This window comes from Meriones unguiculatus, chromosome 9, assembly GCF_030254825.1.
Source record: "Meriones unguiculatus strain TT.TT164.6M chromosome 9, Bangor_MerUng_6.1, whole genome shotgun sequence".
Classification (NCBI taxonomy): domain Eukaryota; kingdom Metazoa; phylum Chordata; class Mammalia; order Rodentia; family Muridae; genus Meriones; species Meriones unguiculatus.
The window spans coordinates 300,718-320,592 of record NC_083357.1 but is presented as its reverse complement, the minus strand read 5'-3'; the positions used below and the strand labels follow the sequence as shown (position 1 = coordinate 320,592).

Sequence of the window (19,875 nt, the reverse complement as noted above, 5' to 3'; positions counted from 1 at the left end):
AGCTACCGGGGCTCTTACTTCTCACGATGCCGTTCTGTGGTCGCCACCAACGCCTTACGTGGAGGTCTGGGGCACCGAACAAAGGATGTCCCACTGCCTTAAGTTGTCGGGACACGCACTCTCTCTCACACTTCTCCAACCCCCTCAGGCACTGAGTCCACCGGCGGCTTAAGTTGAAGGAGAGGGAAAGAGCAGAGTGCCTCATGTCCCCCGGCTGCTCTCCGGCCCGCCCCGCCCCGAGCCCCCAGCCCCGGCGGCCCCCGGCGGCCCCCGGCGGCCCGCTCCCCCGCACCCGGTGCTCCCGCCTTACCTCCGCCAGGTAGAGGTTGAGGAGACAGAGCGTGGAGAACTGGAGGCAGGAGGGGAAGCAGTAGAGCAGCCAGTGCGGGAAGAAGTGCAGGCGAGAGGGCGGCCGCAGCAGGGGCAGGGAGCCGCTGAGGGAGAAGGCGGCCGAGAAGAGCGTGGTCCTGAGCGCTGCCCACGCGAGACACAGGAAGAGGCAGAGGCTCTGGTGGCTGAGGCGCCGCTCGCGGTACAGGAGCAGCCGCCACAGCTGCAGGTAGGCAAAGGCGAAGAGCGCGGCGTAGAGCAGCGCGTGCAGCACGCTCAGCGCCAGCTGCACCGAGCCGGGCACCGCGGCGGCCCCGCCGGGCGTCGAGGGTTCGCGGCCGGCCGCCGGCCCCGGCGCTGACACCCTCATGAGGGAACTCGGGCGGCTGCGAGGGAGCGCGGGAAGGAAGCGGCCCGAGCGCCCCCCGGACCTCCCGCCAGCCCCAGCCTGCGGCCCCGCGCAGCGCCGTGACAGGAGTCGCAGCCCAGCGCGCCGGCCGCGGCCGCCCTCGGGCCCGCCTCCCCGCCTCCCCCCGGGGGGCTCGGCTCCTCCGGCCGCAGCACCGGAAAACAACTCTCGGCTGGAGACAAACAGCCGAGAAACCCGAGCATTTGAGGCGCTCGCTCCGCACCGTGAGCTGCCGGCGATTGGCCCGGGCGGGCACGCCCTCCGGGCGCCGCACTCGGAAGACCACGGGCCTCGGACCCCGTCGCTCCGGGCTTCTCCGACCTGATTGGGCTTCTGCTTTCCCTTCTCTTTCCCCGCCCCTCTTCCCACCCACGCTGCTGATTGGCCCAGCGACTGCAAGCCCGGCTCGCGCCGGCCGGAGGACTCGGGATCCTGTCACCCGGGGTGGCTCTCGCTCCGCCCCCTCGGCCTCCCATTGGTTGGAGGATCCCTTACGTAAGGAGCACGAGGAGCTGGCGGAGCCTCTGGGGTTGTTTTTGCGGAGGCCGCGGCAGTGGTGGGCGGTTAGCTCTTTCTGGTAGGCGTAGTCGCTGTGCGGCTGCCTTGGGAGCCTGCGGCCGCCCGCCTTCTGCCTCGGTCTCCGCTCGAGTTGCGGCAAGTGCGGGCCTGGGAGTCCGTTCGGTTTAGTGCGCGAAGGTCTTGCGGGAAGATCTCCGGCAGGTGGGTAGCCGCGCGGGCCTGGAGACTCGGCCTGCAGCACTGCACGCTCGGCAGCACCCGGCAGCGTTCCTCTAAGCCAGGCTGCTCGGGGAGTCCGGCCTCTGATTCAGCACACCTGTTTCCGGGGCGCCGAAGGACGCAGGTTTTGAGTTTTTAATGTTTTTCTTCTTTTTCTGAGTGAGCATGAGGAAACACGGGGCGAGAGAAGCGAATGAAGAAAAGCGTGAGCGGAAACTGTAAGTAATCGACCCTTCCATCTCTCGGGAAGAGGTCCTTAAGGACGGGTGCTGCTGGGAACAGATGGATATTAAGGTCTTCTGCGAGGGGAAGGGGATTCTTTGAAACTTGCAGTTTAGAAAGGTGTCCTGGGTATAAAGGTTGGAGCGCGGGGGGGAGAGGGGCGGAGCAACTTGGTGATTGTACAGAAAGGAAGGATTATTGTGATAGGCTGCGTTTAGGAGCAGGTGATGCTATCCTCATCTGAAACCAATAGGTACAAAATAAAAGCTGTATTACTGATTTCAATAAGTGAGAAACGACTGTGTATTGGACCACTAAATGAAATTTGTTACTTTTTTTTTTGGCACTTGCTAGCTAATCAAAGTAATGGGAAATTAAGAGGAAATCCTGTGTTCTCAGAGTGAACGTCTCACCATTCTTGCATTCAGTGTCCAGCCTTTCCTAACACCCCTTCCCTGTGCTCTGTCTAAGAAGACTGCTGTATCCCCATCCTTCACCCACCAAGTGCAAGTTTCACAGGGTAAGTTGAAGATCTGTTTTGTACTCCACATTCTGGGCCAGTAGTTTGTTTACGAAGTACCAGACAGTGTTACCACCCACACATAGGTAATCACGCATGTACAGCACAGTGATGATAAAATGAGAAGAAAGCTGTAGGTGGGGATGTTACAAGGGAAGGCTCATCAGGTACACTGTAACGATGCAGGGAATCTCCAGCATCTAGCTAGTGTCTTTCTCTCATTAGCTACATGGTTGTTGGAGGCATATACAGTCCGAACATTCCAGTTGGTGAGCCAGATACACAGGTGGATAGTAAGCAGCGATTGAAAGGGTCTGCAAGAGGTAGTGCAAGCTTATTTTGTTTCTTGTTTCCGTTTTTCATGATGTTCTACTCAGCCTAGCCCAGACATGCTCCAGGGTCCTTCTACTGATGCAGGTTCTTCAGAGAACAGGAGTACCCAGCGCTTAACTCATTACAGATCAGCAGCACGCAGTTCTCATTCTGCGTGCTCTAGAGTGTAGTTCTCCAAGGCCTTTGGCTTTGTCCTATGAGAGGTCCTGCCAGTTTTATCATTATTTTGGCCACATCTCAAACTGCCTTTGGGCTAAGTGCCTTTGGAGCATATGCCTATTTTTTTTTTTTGAGGCTGAGTGATTTGGTCCATGTTGTACTTTGAGCATAAATATATCCAACAGCAGCTTTTATTCAGTACGAATCTTCTCTTAGTGCTTGAAATAAGCTCATTAGCTGTAAGAATTTTGGTGCACTCCTGTTGTAGATTCATAAGTATCATCTCCAAATTGCTGTAGCAACAGTTTTATCAACTTTATGTGCCTCATTTATTGATTGTCAGTGTCTGATAAACCTTTTCTTGTGATGCCCAGACCAGTTTTGAGCTCTATTTGGCTGCCAAGCCAGTGTTGTAGAGTTTTTGTTAAGGCTTCTCCTTTCTAGCTGTGTACAAGTGGACATACTAGTTTATGCTTCAGAAGTAGCCCCTCCAATCTTGATCACTTAACATTTTACAAGATTTCTTCCTTGAGCTCATTACACATTAGCTAGGGGGTTCTCTGTGCTGTGTTCATGCTGACACAGTAGCTACCATTTTGAGCATCTCTGGAAATAAAGCCTGCTTGCCACATACTGGTTGTTGAAATTGTGGCTTGACACCCCCCCCCCCCCACACCCAGTGAAGTCCTGAGGTATCAAACAACTTCAGCAGAGGTGGAATGAGGAAGCTCAATGAAGCCTTATACTTGTGAAGAGGACTGGACCAGAGATCTGCCACACCCAGAGAGCCAGGTCACTTTTTTCCGATGGTTCTCATCAATTGTGTGTAGATTTTTGAAGCATCAAGCCCTTCTTTTTAGTACCTTTTCTAATTCCTGGAGGGAAAAGTCGCTATTTTCTGTATTTTTGTTTTTGCTCTGGGCTTGCTGATAGTCTTTCCCACTCACATTCTCTGTCCTGTAGTTAAAGACCTTTGTACAAAGAGGGCAAGCCTGTGAACGAGTGCTTTTTATTTTCTATGCATGGCTTTGTCCATTTTTTTGTAGATGGATGGGTTAGATTAGAAAAATAGAAGCTATGAAAGATTTATTTACATGAAAATAAAAGGTAAACGACTGTAAGATCTGAAGAAAAAAGCGTAGTAATTTTAAAAATTTATTATTTATTACAGTTTATTCACTTTGTATCCCAGCTGTAGCCCCTCCCTCATCTCCTCCCAGTCCCACCCTCCCTCTCTCTTCTTCCCCTGTGCCCCTCTCCTAGTCTACTGATAGGGGAAGACCTTCTCCCCTTCCATCTGACCCTAGGCTATTAGTTCTTATCAGGACTGGCTGCATTGTCTTCCTCTGTGGCCTTTCAGGGCTTCATCCCCCAGGGATAGGTGATCAGAGAACCAGCCACTGTTCCCCTTACTAGCCAATAGGCATCTCAGTCTCTATGTGGGTTCCCTAGTAAGGGGAGCATAGTAACTTTTAAAATAAAAATGAGATGCTTTATTTAAAGAGGTGATGCTAGCCAGGTATGATTGCAGCTCATGCCTGTAATCCCAGCATTCTGGAAGCTGAGGCAAGATGGTCACCATGAGGCCAAGGTAGGTTATGTAGTAAGACCATGTCTGAAAAAGCCAAGAAAAGAAAAAAAGAAATGGTTTTATGGGTTTCAGAAGTTATTTTCTTTAGAGATAATTGCTCTCAATGGATAATCATTGTTTTGGTATCAACTTAACTATTTTCAATAACTTTGGCTTTTGGTGTTGTGAAATTTATTAAGCCTTCTATCCCCCCTTTCACCCTTTGCACTTCCTTACTTTGTGTCTTCTTATCTATTCAACTTTGGTTATTATAGTGTTAGTTCCAGCAGAATCCACATACTCTGTGATCTAAGTTATTTTTTAAACATTTATTTATTTATTAATTTTACATCCTAATCATAGCCCCCTCCCGTTTCTCCTACCACTCTCCCTCCCTTTTTTCTCCCCCCTCTCCCTGCCCTTATTCATCAGATAGAGGGAACCCCACCCACCCACCCCAGCTCATCAGGACTGAGTGCATTTTTTTCTCCTGGAGGCAACCCTTCTAGGGGCAGTGATCAAAAAGCAGGCAACAGAGTCCATGTCAGAGACAGCCCCTGCTGTAATTTTTAAATAGTCAAATATTATCAAAATGATTAAGAGATGATTGATGTGTTCCTGTCTTTGGTTTCTAGCTGGTAATTGCACAGCATCTTCACACATGTGTTCTCACTTGTCTGGTTACATAGAAGTTATCTAAAGTTTGCTTTGGATATATAGTCAAACCTTTGGAGCTGCAAGGCACACTATGGGGAGAGGAACAGTGTGTCAACTCTAATGTCCAGTTTAGGCTAAAGTAATTGAATTGTAGCGTCAAGACAAGGAAATAATTGATGCTTGGTCTTTCAGTTGTGATTTAACCTAATACTTTGCAGTTTAATTGGGTTATTGTTATTTCGTATAGTAATGAATGCTGTATGGTTACTCCCTTAGCCACAGAAATAATGCAGTTTCTTCCATACTACAAAGAAAATAGTGAGTGACCTATTTTAAAACATTTTCCTCAATATAAATCAGCCCTGAAATAGGTTGCTTACAATGGTGAGAACGTATAATCAATTTTAATTTCAAGGATACCTCTTACTGAGGTACCATTAAGATACATTTTTATGTGGCTTGTACAGCTCTCACTTTTTATTTTATTTTGAGATTTTTAACATAACTCAGAATTAAAAACTGAGGATGTATTTGTTCAGTGATAGTAACCTAGTCTAATGAATTTCAGAAGAATTAAGTAATCCATGAATCATTAGTTTCGTGTTCTCTCTCTCTTTCTCTCTCTCTCTCTTTTTCTCTCTTTTTAAGAACACCTGCTTCAGGGAGAAATATCTTGTTGATATCCTTGGATGACAGGAGCATATAGCCAGTGCTTTATGATCTTTATGAAGTTGTTATCTTACTCTTTGCTGAAAATTTTTGCCCATACTTTTAGGATTATATAGAAATATTCTTTGCTGTTTTCATTACCTATTTTAAAGTAGTGATCTTGTATTGGAAATATAGAGGTCCTATTGCAGATTAAAAGATTAAAAATTCTCATCTATATCTGAGTGTACTTTTGCTTTCTGTAAATATGGTATTTTTATGTTAACTTAATTTACCTAGGGGCTGGGAATGTACCTCTGGTAAAGTGCTTGCCTAAGATATCTTCTTTAAAACTTTTACAGTACAGGTCAGCAGGAGAAAAACTCCCAGAGTCGTTTACAAAAGCTGAAAATTGCAAACTAGCAGACAAAACTGACAGTAGGCCAAGAAAGAAAGTGATAAGAACACTAAGGAAGAAGGTGACAGGAGGATGGATGCCTAGACCAAACTGGCTTCAGAAAGTAGGACTAGACCAGTCAGTTGAGAAAGAGTTTAGTGTATAAGCACTGTAAATAGTATGTCCTAAGCATTAAAGTAGGCATGTGTTCAGAAAGAATGCTCTTGTATGATATGACTAGATAAATCTCTTGCAGAGATTTAATAGGTAGTAAACCCATAGCAGACTTTGCATGTCTTGTTTCTAGCCAAATGGTGTTCAGCAGTTGCTGGAGTATTTGTTGTACACTAGCTGTAAATGTGTAAAACAAAATGTCCAATTTTAAGAATGGGTTGAGCCAGGCTTGGTGGTATAGGCTTGTACCTCCGGCTGCTCAGGAGGCTGGGTCATGAAAATCATAAGTTCAAGGCGAGCTTCAACAGCTGAGTGATACCTTGGCTTAAAAAAATAAGAAAGCTGGGGTTGAAGGTCTGTGGTAGAGTGCTTGCCTAGCTTGTACAAGGCTTTGAGTTAATTATAGAACACAATAAATAAAATAAAAATGAATAAAAAATTAGATAATATTTTAAGTCAATTTTAGAATGTTGAAAAATGTCAGTTTAACATTTTAGTAAATATCTGTGAAGCTTAAACATTTTGTAGATCTTTGATATCTCTTGCAGTTATCAAAAATTAAACTTAGAGGTAGGTATGGTGGTGCATGCCTTTAATTCCAGCACTCAGGAGGTAGAGGCAGGTGGATCTTTGTGAGTTTAAGGCTAGTCTGGTCTGTAAAGCAAGATTTCAGGACAGCCATGGCTACACATACAGAAATCCTGTCTTGAAAAACCCAAACCAAAACTAAAACAAAAAATTAAACCGAGTATGGTATTAAGTGACTAATCCAAGCCCTCAAAAGGCAACAAGTGAGTTCAAACTAGAACCTGTCTCAAAACACAAAACACAGAATGAACAACAATAAAGTACACATGCACACGCAGCCCTCTCCAAGGCCTGAGAAATGTAGTCATCCTAGTGATACAGTACTTCCTTAAACCAACACTGCCCAGCACTGTGAGAAATGTAGTCACCTTAGTGATACAGTACTTCCTTAAACCAACACTGCCCAGCACTGTGAGAAATGTAGTCACCTTAGTGATACAGTACTTCCTTAAACCAACAATGCCCAGCACTGTGAGAAATGTAGTCACCTTAGTGATACAGTACTTCCTTAAATCAACACTGCCCAGCACTGTGAGAAATGTAGTCATCCTAGTGATACAGTACTTCCTTAAACCAACACTGCCCAGCACTGTGAGAAATGTAGTCATCCTAGTGATACAGTACTTCCTTAAACCAACACTGCCCAGCACTGTGAGAAATGTAGTCACCTTAGTGATACAGTACTTCCTTAAACCAACACTGCCCAGCACTGTGAGAAATGTAGTCATCCTAGTGATACAGTACTTCCTTAAACCAACACTGCCCAGCACTGTGAGAAATGTAGTCATCCTAGTGATACAGTACTTCCTTAAACCAACACTGCCCAGCACTGTGAGAAATGTAGTCACCTTAGTGATACAGTACTTCCTTAAACCAACACTGCCCAGCACTGTGAGAAATGTAGTCACCTTAGTGATACAGTACTTCCTTAAACCAACAATGCCCAGCACTGTGAAAGTATGAAATGAAACAAAAGTATTATCAATTCAGCGTTCTTATATGTCATTCCCCCTCAGAATTTCTTTCTTACTAGAAGGAAACAAAGTTCTGGCAGAATCAAGGAATGTAGGGATTTAACCATTCATCTGGTATCTTTATCTTCCTTCATTTAACAAATTCATCTAACAGAATTTGTTGATCTACTACTCTGTTCCAGGTATCGCTTCAGCCAGTACAGCACAGCAGTGAGGAAAACAGACGTGTCTCCTGGCACACACATCCAGCTACAGCTTATGATGTCTTCTGGCTTCAGTGTGTTTAGAGCTGGGGTTGCATTGGTTTTTATGTGCAGTTTTTACAAGTCAACTGAAGATTCTCTCCCAGAATTGAGTCCTCAGCAATTTTTCAGCACACTGCAGCCAGGAAAAGCCTCATTAGCCTATTTTTGTCAAGTTGGTAAGTATCTCTTAAAAATTTGTACGTGACTCTTTTCACTGAGGTCAGCATACTTGTGGGAACTTTGTGTTGGTTGTAATAGTATGTGCTATAATGCTGTTTCTCTGTTCTGCCTGCTTGGGCAGATCCAGAGCACCCATGCTTTCCACTGTTTCTTTCCTCAGCTGCTATGATGTAATCGTGATTGCATTCTAAATTTAGTATGAGGATTAAATGGGTTTACACACATGCTTGCTTTATAGTTAACATTACTTCAGGGTTACTGACATGCCATTTGAATTTTATGTAGTCCTTTATGGAATATGTTTTCTTATTCTTTTATTTACTGTGTAGCTATTTTAGCAGTTTTATAAAAACTGGATATGTAGTTTTAGCAATGATTTAACTTAATATTCTACATTCTGCTTTGGCTTTGTTATTAATTATACTGAGTTAATTAACATGGCTGTTGAGCATAGCTGTGATGGTTTCATTTAAGTCCTCATGCCAGTAACAGTACAGTTGTATTGGAATTATCAAGATGAGTTCACCTCTCTAGTCATTCTTTAATTGTAGTTGTGATTTGGTATTCTAAAGTCAGTTTGAAAGTTTTGTATGTGTTTATAAGTATGCTGTGTATATGGTATTAAACTTGGAGGAATAGTACCACATTAGATTTAAACTTAAAGAAAAAAAAAAGGTTTTGCATTTTATTATGACTGGATTGTCACAAAGTTCCATATTGTGTATTCTATTAAGGTAACATTGTAGTGGCTTTAGTTTTTATCAGGAAGAATGAAAGACAAATCCTCATTCCAACTCCACTGCTAACTCTGATGGCTGGGTGCTTAACAGAAAGTGGTTGCTTTCTTTAGCTCTGTGTGGCTCCCTTCTTTGCTTTCAGTCTTCCTGTACAAAATCTCTCTGGTCTGGTGGGACTAACCAGTTCCCTGCAAAAGGAAAGAGCTCTATTTCAGATAACCTGGGAAATAGCACAGTGTGTTTGAGTTGAGAGGGGCATTTGACAGGCTTAGATCAGGGCACCATTCCCATGTGATCAGGGCTAAGAAAAGAGCAAGTATGTACTGTAGCATCTTAAGGCCTCTATATATATTGTTCTCTTTTTCATCCTCATCTTCAAAAGCTGCATCCCCTTCACTGATCATGGCATTCTGGTACTCAGACACCAGGTTGTTCATGTTACTCTTGGTCTCAGTCAACTCATCTCGCCCATGCCCTTGCCCTTGTGACAGAGAAGTGCTTAGAGACAGAGTTGGGTAGCTCCTGAGTGGCAACACTGTTGCCAATGAAGGTGGAGGCCATCTTTAGGCCCTGTGGCAGGATGTCATACATGGCCACCTCAGTGTTGTTGGGTATCCACTCTAAAAAGTAGCTGCTGTTCTTGCTCCGGATGGCCAACATTGGCTCGTCTACCTCCTTAATAGATGGGGCTCCAGAAATGATGGCAACAGTCAGGTAGCAGCTGTGGCCTGGTCACAGGTGGCCCTCATGTTCTGTTCCCCAGTTTGCACAGATTGGTGTTTCGTTAACCAGGGTGGGGACAGGTATATGTGCATGCAGTGATGTGGTGACATGGCCCATGGTGACAGATACCAACGTGTGTGAGGTTCCTATAGGTTCCTGTAGGGGGCGGTTAGCTTGGGCCTGCCAAAGCAGATGTGATAGAGGGCCTCATTGTCACTGTTGAATCAAGAGGTCTCATCAGTGATCCCCACTAGCTAGTGCACTGACAGTGTGGCGTTGTAGGACTCTGTCACGATGTTCAAGACCTTGGCTGACCACATGAATCTGAAGGTGATCAGGTTGTCTGGGCATTCCTCTCAGATCTTGCTGATGAGCAGTATGCCCTTGCCAGAGCCTGTGCTACTGCCTAGGGAGTCCATGAGCTGGAAGCCTGCAGGCAGTCTCAGTCCACTCCTTTGTAGTAGCCGTTGGCCCAGTTGTTCCCAGTGAAGATAAAGTCAGGCTGGAAGAGCTGCGCCAAAGGCCTAGACCTCACATTGTCCATGGTGCCCAGCTCCAAGTCCATTAGAGCAGCCTGGGCACATACTTCTGAGAGAAGGTCTCATGTAGTACACACTGATCTTCTCCAGCTGCAGTGCTAAGTTGCCTACATGCCTCCAGCTCATCAGTGATCACTTCCCAAAACTTGGGACCCATCTGGTTTCTGCACTGGCCTGCTTGGCTGTGCAAATTCTCCCTCTTGGCAGGGCATCTGCGCTGGGGCCCTGGCTCTTCTGACAGTGGCATGACACAGACTTACTATTTTTTTAAGATATGCTTTAAGTAAGTTTTTAAAGTAACTTACAAAATTAAACTATACTGTAGTAATAGAAAGAAGAATAAATAAACAGGAAAAATATGTGCCTGAGTATGTTTATTTGTTTTGAAAAGCTGGTTATACAAATAATTAAAAGTTTTATGTGTTCAGATTTTATTTTAATTTTAAATATTCATCTTTTAAAAGAGAAAATTTACAAATATTCATTCAACGTTTTTTGTTTTAGGTTCTCCAAGTAACTCTGTGTTTCTTGAAGAACTGAAGGAAGCCATTAGACCACTCCAGGACTATGGGATTTCAGTCGCAAAGGTAGACAGATACATATGTTAATAAAATATTAGTGACAAATATTTACAACACTGCATATCTGAAAACACATTAGCTTCATAACTTTATCCAAACTGAGAAAAAAAAAGTGTTTTTATTTTTTTGCTTTCTTACCTAAGTTTAAGTAAAAGCACAGAAAAATAGCTTCAGATGAGTGTATAATAATGCGTGGAGAGAGAGGAAGCTGGTTAAATCCCTCAGCTGTGAGAATTTAACTGCATTTTGCAACTTACTCTTCCCCAGTATTTTCAGCCTGTGGGTGGGGTTTTGTTCTTTTTTGTCCTACAAATATTTCACAACAGTTATAATTCAGCTGTTTATTAAGTTTCTATTCATATAAGTGAAGGAACAAAATGAAGGTAATTTAAATTTTTTTCTGGGCTACTCTGTTTTTTTACAATGCTATAGTTTGGGACATTTTTAGGATAAATTAAAGCAAGGCAATTTGAAGATACATTTTTTTTTTTTTTCTAAAATGTTCAAAGTTGCCATGGAGTTCTGTAGACATATGTATTGGATTAAGTAACATCTAAGACTTCCATTTAATTTAACATGAGAAGTCCCCCAGTGTTGGTAGTTCTTTTAGATTGGTGTCCGCTGGCTTTTTGTATATATTCATTCATTCTCAGCTCAGCTACTACCTTTCTCCCAGAGATGACTGTTGTCTCTCTCTCATCTGCGGCCACACTTCCTAGGCAGGAAGTTAGGACACACTATATGTACCTTACAAAAACCCAATCAGACTACAAACTCCATGTTTTAAGTGTGTCAGTTTTGTATGTAATGAGGCTTGGTTTACTTTGAACAACTGAGTTTATTCAAGAGTGTTACATGAGCACTCACCTCTCATGAACTCTGGATGAAATTTAGGCTTAACTTGGGAAATTTTGGGTTAGGGATGCTCAGTGGTCAGGGGCTCCATTGCTTTTGCAGAGGCCGAGTTTAGTTCCCAACAGCTACATGGCAGCCCAGCTGCTGCAGGGGGTCTGACGCCTCTTCTGGTCTCTGCCGTCACCAGGCACACATGTGCACATACATGCATGCAGACACTTGTGGACATAGTCATATACTAGTCATATTCTATACTAGTCATAGCATACATATTCATATATTATTATGAAATAGTAATTATGTATGACACTGAAAAGCATGACCATGCCATTTATCTAGTAAAAGGTAGAGAAGAACCTAGAATTGTGTATATCTAGCAACTGCAAGAGAATATTAGGGTCTCTGCTTAGGCTGTCATTGTTACTGACATTTTGATTTCATGGTTGAGAACACTGAGTAAAACTGAGAGAAGGTTGTAATCACAGGCCCATGCTGAACATTTAGATCAGTCCTTGCCATGTAAGAAATAGTAAATATTTACGAGAGTTAAATGAGCTTACTATGTTAAGTGTTCTTTAAATGACAAAGACCTAACCCTTTCCTTTGGAAAGGATACATTGTAAATATGGGCATACATCACATTTACACATCATCTTAGTGAGTATAAGAATATAATTATACTAAGGGATGTATAAATTCAGTCCCATGTTAGACAAACATAGGCTTGTTTCTGAGTGTTGATGGGGAAGAACAGCGTTTAAGAATGTCCTAAAAAATTAAGATTGACAGAGACAGGTAGATGAAGGAAACACCATAATATAGATGGTCTTTTTGTGAGTGTGTACTCTGAGTTTAATTAGGGTTGCTTGAATGATGATGAACCGGGGGTGGGTTAGTGAAGCATCTTACTAGTGGTTACACCATTAAAGAAAAGGACTGCTTCTACCTTGGCCACTACTAGTTGCCAATAGCTTCTCCATGATGGGTGGAGCTAAAATATAAGTGGACTAAGTATTCCAGTTAAGATAAATATTCTCATGGCCAGCTCTTTGATCACCTACCTCTGGCAACGTGGCCTAACTAAGCCACAGAAAAAGAGGATCCAGACAGTCCTGATGAGACCTGATAGGCTAGGGTCAGATAGGAGGAGGACCTCCCCTATTAGTGGACTAAGGGAGGGACATAGGGGGGAAGTAGAGGGAGGGTGGAACTGGGAGGGGATGAAGGAGGGGCTACAGCCAGAATACAAAGTGAATAAACTGTAATAAAAAAGAAAAAAATTTAAAAAAGATAAATATTCTCAGCCTGGAGAAGGTAACCATATCCAGCTTTATGCTATTTAAAAATGTCTAAGATAAAGGCTTCATGCAATTTTAAGGTAAATGAAGGAAAAAATATATTATACAAATGATAACCAAAAATAAAGTTTTCTTTTGACTGTCAGAGTTGGTCTTAAAACAAAGCAAAACAAAACCAAAAGCCCTTTAGTCATATTTGACTTTTCTTTCTCTCATAATTTAGTCCATGGTCCGCTAGCCTCTATTTTTAAAAAATTTCAAGCTCAACTACTCTTGTACCAGTCTTACTATGCTGACTGTCATGTCATTGAGGGATCACAGTGCTGACCTAGAACGGCCTGTTCCCTTCACTCATCCTACTACCGACTCCTCTGTGTGTGAGCAGATGTGTCCAATGATAAGCTTTCTATTGCAGTCACAGGAAATCAAAGCCCGAGTGTCACAGAGACTGCCTTCTCCGTGACTCACTCTCTGTCTTCTACCTTGTTGACGTTCCTCAGCCATACAGTTCATTTTTCTGTTCCTTGAGCCTGCTGCAGATGTTTTTACCCCATCTACACATTTTTATATTTATGTCTCCCTTCAGTTCTTAGTGCCAGGGTCACCTTCTCAGAGAAGGCTTCCTTGATTAACTATTTCAAATGCTCTTCTGTCCCTTTACTGTTTTTATGCATTATACTTAGCTTTATATATTAATTACTTAATGTTTGTACTTTTAAAATTAAGTCCAAAATAAAGCTTCTTATTTGGGACTTAACTGTATCCTGAGTGCTTAACATAATGGTAGGTCTTCAGACTAGAATTAAAGAAAGCATAGATCTCTTGTCATAACATCAGTCAGTCCTATAGTTTGGACTTTAAAATTAAAAACCTATCTGAACTAAAGTTATTTTGGTTATAGCTGACTTAATTCTAATTTTCTGTTCCTTATATCTTTCCTGTCTGTTTCCCTTTTATAATTTTTTTAAACATTTGTTCCACAGATTTCATTGTTTCCTCAAATTCTGTATGAATAAATTAAACTAACAACAACAAAAACCCCATTCCATCAAAGCAAATTCAGAAGAGAATAATTGTGTCTCCAGCTTTTGTGTCTCCAGCTTTTGTTTCGGTTAGTTACATTGGTGGCCATTTATTTCCCTAGCTGGAAACATGTCTATTCTCCTCATGGCTTTCTTCTGTGTGCTGATATGTGTACACACCCTTCATAGTTTTTTTTTTTTTTTTTCCCCCTGAATTTGTGATCAGCTTCTAAGTCTTCATGGCTCTCTTCCAGGTCTAAGTCTTTGGCCTGATTTTGGACCCCGTCACCTTCCCTCTTATTTTCTTGACTAGTCTCAGGCATTAGCCCTCATAAGTTTGGGTTGTGAGCAGTCTGGGCCTGGTGTGGCTGCGTTAACATGGAACACTTGCTTATTCTTTCTGTTGCACCACTTTAGCAAACAGTGTAATGGTGCCCATGCTGGTGACTGTCACTGTTTCCCTAGTATTCTTACTGAGAGATAAGCCTAAGTCTCACTTTGAGAAATGTCAGTGACTACCACCCAGTGACCTCTGCTAATGCCATGTGTACCCTGTGGCCACTCTGACCTGCTGTGGGGCTAAAAAAGCTTTCTAATGGGACACTTCATTTTTTTCAAAGCAAGAGTAGGTTAATAAAAGTAAAGGGTTGATGTGCTTGAGTTAGGAAAGCAGCAGAGCCGCCACACTGTGCTCAGGCTTTCATGGACCCACCTTAAGTTCACTCTTTCTGCTAAGTATTTCACCTCCGAGCTCCACCCTCAGCCTCTGCTCTTTGGTTTTCTTTCATGGTTTCATCTTGCCTTAAGCATTTCCTTACTGTTTTACTTCCTTACTTCCTGATTGTTTTGCAAAATTCAGTTAAATATAAACTTGTGGAACATTAAATATCACTTTGAGTTGTAGAGAACTGTTGCCTTTGCGGTTTCCTCAAGCGCATGAGTGAGTAGTGAAAGTGTAAGTCAGAAAAAAAATGAGATATTTAACCTGGAGACAGGCTGTAATGTTTGATTCTCCTTATTTGACCTTGTGATGCATACCTTTAAACTGTAAATATAATCTTTTGAAGGTTAATTGTGTCAAAGAAGAAGCGTCAAGGTACTGTGGGAAAGAAGAGGGTTTGATGAAAGCATATTTATTCAGGTAAATTCTCTTTGGAGTGTGATAAACTACTACAAAGCGAGAGTTTTATACTATGTAAGAGTATGTAACATATCACTGAGCCAGAATAATGTGCTCTTTACTGGGGTCTTGGAAAGTTTAGTAGATCTTCCAAGGAATGCATTTGCCATTTTGAGATTTAGTTTTCATCTTTACAAAAGCAGGGGAGTTGGGTACTCCCTGAGACCCCCAGCTGCTACTCAGAACGCCTGGTAAGAAGTGCAGAGCAGACAGGGTTCTGAGTGGCCCTGCCAGCTCCGTCTTGGGAATCTTTTTCCTCTTGAGGGGTCTGCTTGTGTCTCTATACTGGTTCCTTTACCTTTGAGTCTTTTTTGAGGAGTTGCATGTACTTTCAAATCCTGGAGATATGGCCTGGGAAGTAAAGAGAGAGCCTGTTTGCTCAGGAAACTTTTCTCTCATCTGTTTCTTTCCCAAGACAATTTGGAAATTTGTATGTGATGGGAATGTTATTGAGTCTCTGTTGGATTTGCTTCCCAGTACTTTTTGTCAAGTATAGGCCCTTAGTTTTTCAAAATAAGCATACTTACTTGAGTTCATACACAGTATATATTTGGGTATATGTAACCAGCACTCTGCTAGGTGTTTGGGTACACAGATACTAATAACAGGCTCTAACAACAAAGAATTTAATGTGTTCGATGGTCAAGCAACTCGTGGCATAAGGAATACTTGTATAACGTGTTCTTAAAACTTTTTCCAGAGGCAACATACTGCTCAGAGAATTCCCCACTGACACCTTGTTTGATGTCAACGCCATCGTTGCACACGTTCTCTTGTAAGTACAGGGTGTGCTCATTTGCTTGTTTATCGATGATTTCACTTTTGAGAAGCACAGTCCTTGGAGATAGTTTAGATATTTAGATAGTTTAGATCTTAATAGGCAAAAGTTTTATACACATCACTGGTTTATCATCCCATTAAGGACCTACATTTTCTTCAGTGGCGAGGAATACAGGAATATGTGCTCTGCATGAAACTAGTTCTAACTGGACGGGATCGATGATTATACAGTTGCTCTTGGTTTGTGAGTGCATTGACTGTTTACTAGGTAGATGCCTTAGCCTGTCTGGGTTCCTGTAGTGAAATCCACAGATGAGGCGGCATAGAAAGCAGAGTTTTATTTTTCACTGTTTGGAGGCTGGAAGTCCAGTGTTGGATTACTGTGGATTTGGTGTCAGATGAGGTTCTGCTCTTCATGGAAGACTACTCTCCTTATGTCCCCTCATAGCAGAAGGAACCTGGATATCTGCGCTTTCTTTTTAAGGCTGTTGTGGGGTGTCCACCAGAGAAGACTGCTTGGACATGGCTTTAAGCCAATGGAAAGTGTGTCTTAGCTGGCCAGCGACTGCGTTGGGTGTTGCGATCCTAGTATAGCACCAAGCCTTTCTCAGGGTGAGCTTTTAAACACAAAAATCATGTTCTGGGTTGACATACTTCAGTTAACAAGGACAGTTAGCAGAACTCCAGAAGCCAGAAAGCGAGGTTAGTACATTTAGAGACTTTCTCAGAGATAGGAATTGTGATTGATTAGGTCTTTGTTTTTGTTTCAGTGGTTGGTGCTGTCTACATGCTGAGTATTATAGCCTGAATGTTACTTCCATCATGAAGTCAGTTGTGCTAGGGTTTCAGGGCCTACTAAGGTCTAGGGGTCTGTTACAAGGCTGTTAATCTCATTCATAACAGATCTACTTTGATGATGTAATCTTCCCTGTGAACACCACCACTCTGGGGTAAGTGTCATCTCAGGAGACACTCACTCCGGGTGGTAGGTGGTTGCAGTTAGCTGCTCACGTTTGCTGTTTTCCTTATTAATTTTTAATTTTTTTCTTTGTTTTGTTTTGTTTTGTTTGAGACAGGGTTTCTCTGTGTAGCTTTGGCTTTCCTGAACTTGCTTTGTAGACCAGGCTGACCTCCAACTCACAGTGATCCCGCCTGCCTCTGCCTCCCTGTGTGCTGGGCTTACAGGCGTGCACCACCATGCCTGGCTTTCCTTAGGATTTTTAAGGTACTTTGTGTCCTTCTAACACTAGCCTGATTTTTCCAGAGTTTACAGTTGTGTGCCTGCTTGGTCAGTGCAGAAAGAGTCATGGGAGTGTTTATTGAGAGCAACTCTTTAGTTCCCTGGCGTGAAACTTCCAGGCCTGGGATTCAGGCTTACTGGGTTCTGTTTCTGCAGTAAAAATCTGATACGTGTAATTCTTTATTTTTGCCACAAAGCTGGAAAATACGACAATTACAGGGGGTTTTCCAGTTACACAGTGCAGGTCTGCTGCTCCTTAAGGTACTTGCCAACATTATTTTCTCTTGGCTTCCCACTTCTTTCCTACCTGCAAAATTAAGTGAAAGTTAAGATTTAGAAAATTGGAAACTTATAGGTGCAAAGTTGTAATTATCACTCTACAAATGGATACTTTTAATTGTTCAGACCTAGTAATTTATTCAAATATGAAATAGGAAAACTTCTGGATATTTATGACAGCCATGAGCTCTGTCTTAGTTAGGATTAATTACTATTATTTGTGACAAAACACAATGACCAAAAAGGAAGTTGAGGAAGAAAGGGTTTATACTGCTACTGTTGATCACTGAAGGAAGTCAGGACAGGAACTTAAATAGGGCTGGAACCTGGAGGCAGGAGGTAATCAGAGGCCATGGAAGAGTGCTGCTTCCTGGCTTTCTCCCCATGGTTTGCTCACTATTGATCACTCATTAAGAAAATTCCCTACAGTAAGGTCTTAGGGAGGCATTTTCCCAATCGAGGTTCCTCCTTTCAGATATCACTAGCTTGTGTTCGGTTGACATAAAAGTAGCCAGGACAAGCCCTAAGGCTAGTTAATGGGTGAATGATGACCTTTTTCATTTTGGGAACTAGTTTATTGAGATATAATTTACTATTCAACTTACTTAAAGTCTATAATTCAGTAGTTTTTAGTATATTTACTGATGTACACAACCATCACCATAGTCAATTTTAGTTTTCTCACTTTAGAAAGAACCCTGGCCCATTAGCTCCCATCTTTCTCTGTCTCACCTCTAAAGAGGCCCCCATATACTTTGTCTCCGTAGTTTCCAGTTCTGGATATTGAATAGTGCCCTGAGCTGCCTCCTGAAAAATGGCCTTGTGAAGAAGGGGTCACATGCAGTACAAAAAAAAAAAAAAAAAAAAAAAAGGCCAAAGTAGAAGACATGCTACTGTTTTCAGAAAGTTACCAGTTCTGCTGTTATCTTCTTGAAGTAGATGTCTGATAACAATCTTGAACCCAGAAATGGGGGTGAGGAAAAAAGAAACATAATTGTTTAAGGAACAGGGAGCACTAAGGTTGCCCTTCCTTAAAGTACTAATGCAGGTTTGGCACCAGATTTCAGAATGGGTCTACACTAGACAACCTCATGGCCAGGTGTTTGAAAGAGTTGGACTCTAGATCAGGAGAGGCTGTGGGTGTGGAGGAGCAGCTTACCTGATGTGCTTAGCTGAGGAGATTGTTCTCCTGTTGTGGTAGTGCTGCATTCCTGTTGCTGACTTAGAGAACATAGAACTTCCTAAGTTCAATGAAACACTGCCAGTTTTAGCATAGTCTCAAGTGTGTACTAGGTGGCTCAGGTAACATGCATTGGCATGGCCTGGAGTGCTGACATTCTCAGTGCAGAGTGCATGTGAACTGCAGCTGCAGTGAGGCAGTGAGCACTCCCAGAAGCACCTGACTTTGTTGTGTGTTTCGTTTTGAATTAGTTTTTGTTGGCTTTTAGAAACATTATTATTGGTAAAGTTTTCATGATCTTCATGTTCAGGTACTCAAGTCCATATCCACAGTTGAAAAGCTTGCTTTAGACTAGCTGTGCTCAGTATGTACAGCTGTGTTCAGTGCCCATTTTCCTGCTTTTTTTTCAGTTGTTCATTTTTGAGATTATAATTTAATTAAAACATTTCTTCCTTCCCTTTTTCTTCTTCCATTATCTCCTTCAAATTCATGGTCTCTCCTTATTACTAATTGTTATTACAAACATACATATATTTATATGTACACATATATTCCTAAATATAACCTGTTTAGTCCATATAATGTTACTGATTTGGACATCTGCATTTTTGAGGCCTCCTTATTTCAGACCTTGGCTAAGTTAGGTGCTTTTGCTAAGAAGTTATCAGCAGTGCTTGGTACAGTTTTTTGTTTTTTGTTTTTTTTTTTTTTTGGTTTATTTTGAATTACTTCTATCACTTTCCCATTGCTCCTGCCTATCTGGACTGTGGACAAGGCATTGGGGAGCCCTTTGGGAGAAGATTGCTTGTGTCTGTGCCATGTGCACCTGGCTGTTGATTGTTAGACAGAATTGCAAACATTGTGGAGTTGGTGTGTTTCTTTATGCCATAGAAGGCGAATACATTTTTTTTTCTTATTCTCTCACCCCATTACTAATGTGTAGAGATTGAACCCAGGGAAAAACTTGCTTTAAGCAAGTTTGTTTTTGTTTTTAAACCACTGAGTATCCATCCCTAATTTGAGTCTCCATTATGACTTTGCATTTGGCTTATTATCCTGATAAACCAACATAAAACCCAACCAGTTTCAGTACACGTACAAACTGCTCTGTGGCCATTGGCCATTTGCTCTAGGAAAGCAGAGCAAAGAAGCGGTTTTCTTTTTGATGCTTAGATATGAAAATAACTGGGCTTAGCAACAGTTAATTCAGCATCCGCAAAGCTACAAACTTAGCTTAATTCTTAATTTCTTTTTCTTCCTGCCCACTTTATATTGCCCAGGTCAGTCTGTTTGCCATCTATAGTGCATAAGGGCAAA

The 19,875-nt window shown here is 42.4% G+C and overlaps 2 protein-coding genes and 1 pseudogene across 7 annotated transcripts in view; 1 reads left to right on the top strand and 2 right to left on the bottom strand.

Moving 5' to 3' along the window:
- Positions 1-965, bottom strand: part of Gpr137c (G protein-coupled receptor 137C) — a 54,493-nt gene extending 53,528 nt beyond the window's left edge. Inside the window, exon 1 of one of the 2 annotated variants that reach the window (XM_021643339.2) lies at positions 311-965. In XM_021643339.2, coding sequence (XP_021499014.1) covers positions 311-700 — 390 coding nt within the window. In that variant the 5' untranslated portion in view covers positions 701-965. The remainder of the gene's footprint in view (positions 1-310) is intronic. The other variant, XM_060390671.1, reaches the window with a different exon arrangement.
- Positions 966-1,250: 285 nt separating this feature from the next.
- Positions 1,251-19,875, top strand: part of Txndc16 (thioredoxin domain containing 16) — a 98,008-nt gene continuing 79,383 nt past the window's right edge. For 2 of the 5 annotated variants that reach the window (XM_060390669.1, XM_060390665.1), the window contains exons 1-7: positions 1,251-1,459; positions 1,638-1,695; positions 2,054-2,219; positions 7,902-8,140; positions 10,648-10,730; positions 14,967-15,040; positions 15,780-15,854. In XM_060390669.1, the coding sequence (XP_060246652.1) occupies positions 7,978-8,140; positions 10,648-10,730; positions 14,967-15,040; positions 15,780-15,854 (395 nt within the window). In that variant the 5' untranslated portion in view covers positions 1,251-1,459; positions 1,638-1,695; positions 2,054-2,219; positions 7,902-7,977. Of the gene's footprint in view, positions 1,696-2,053; positions 2,220-7,901; positions 8,141-10,647; positions 10,731-14,966; positions 15,041-15,779; positions 15,855-19,875 lie in introns of all 5 variants that reach the window. The other 3 variants (XM_060390666.1, XM_060390667.1, XM_060390668.1) reach the window with 3 other exon arrangements.
- LOC132656543 (tubulin beta-6 chain-like) lies at positions 9,088-10,390 on the bottom strand (annotated as a pseudogene).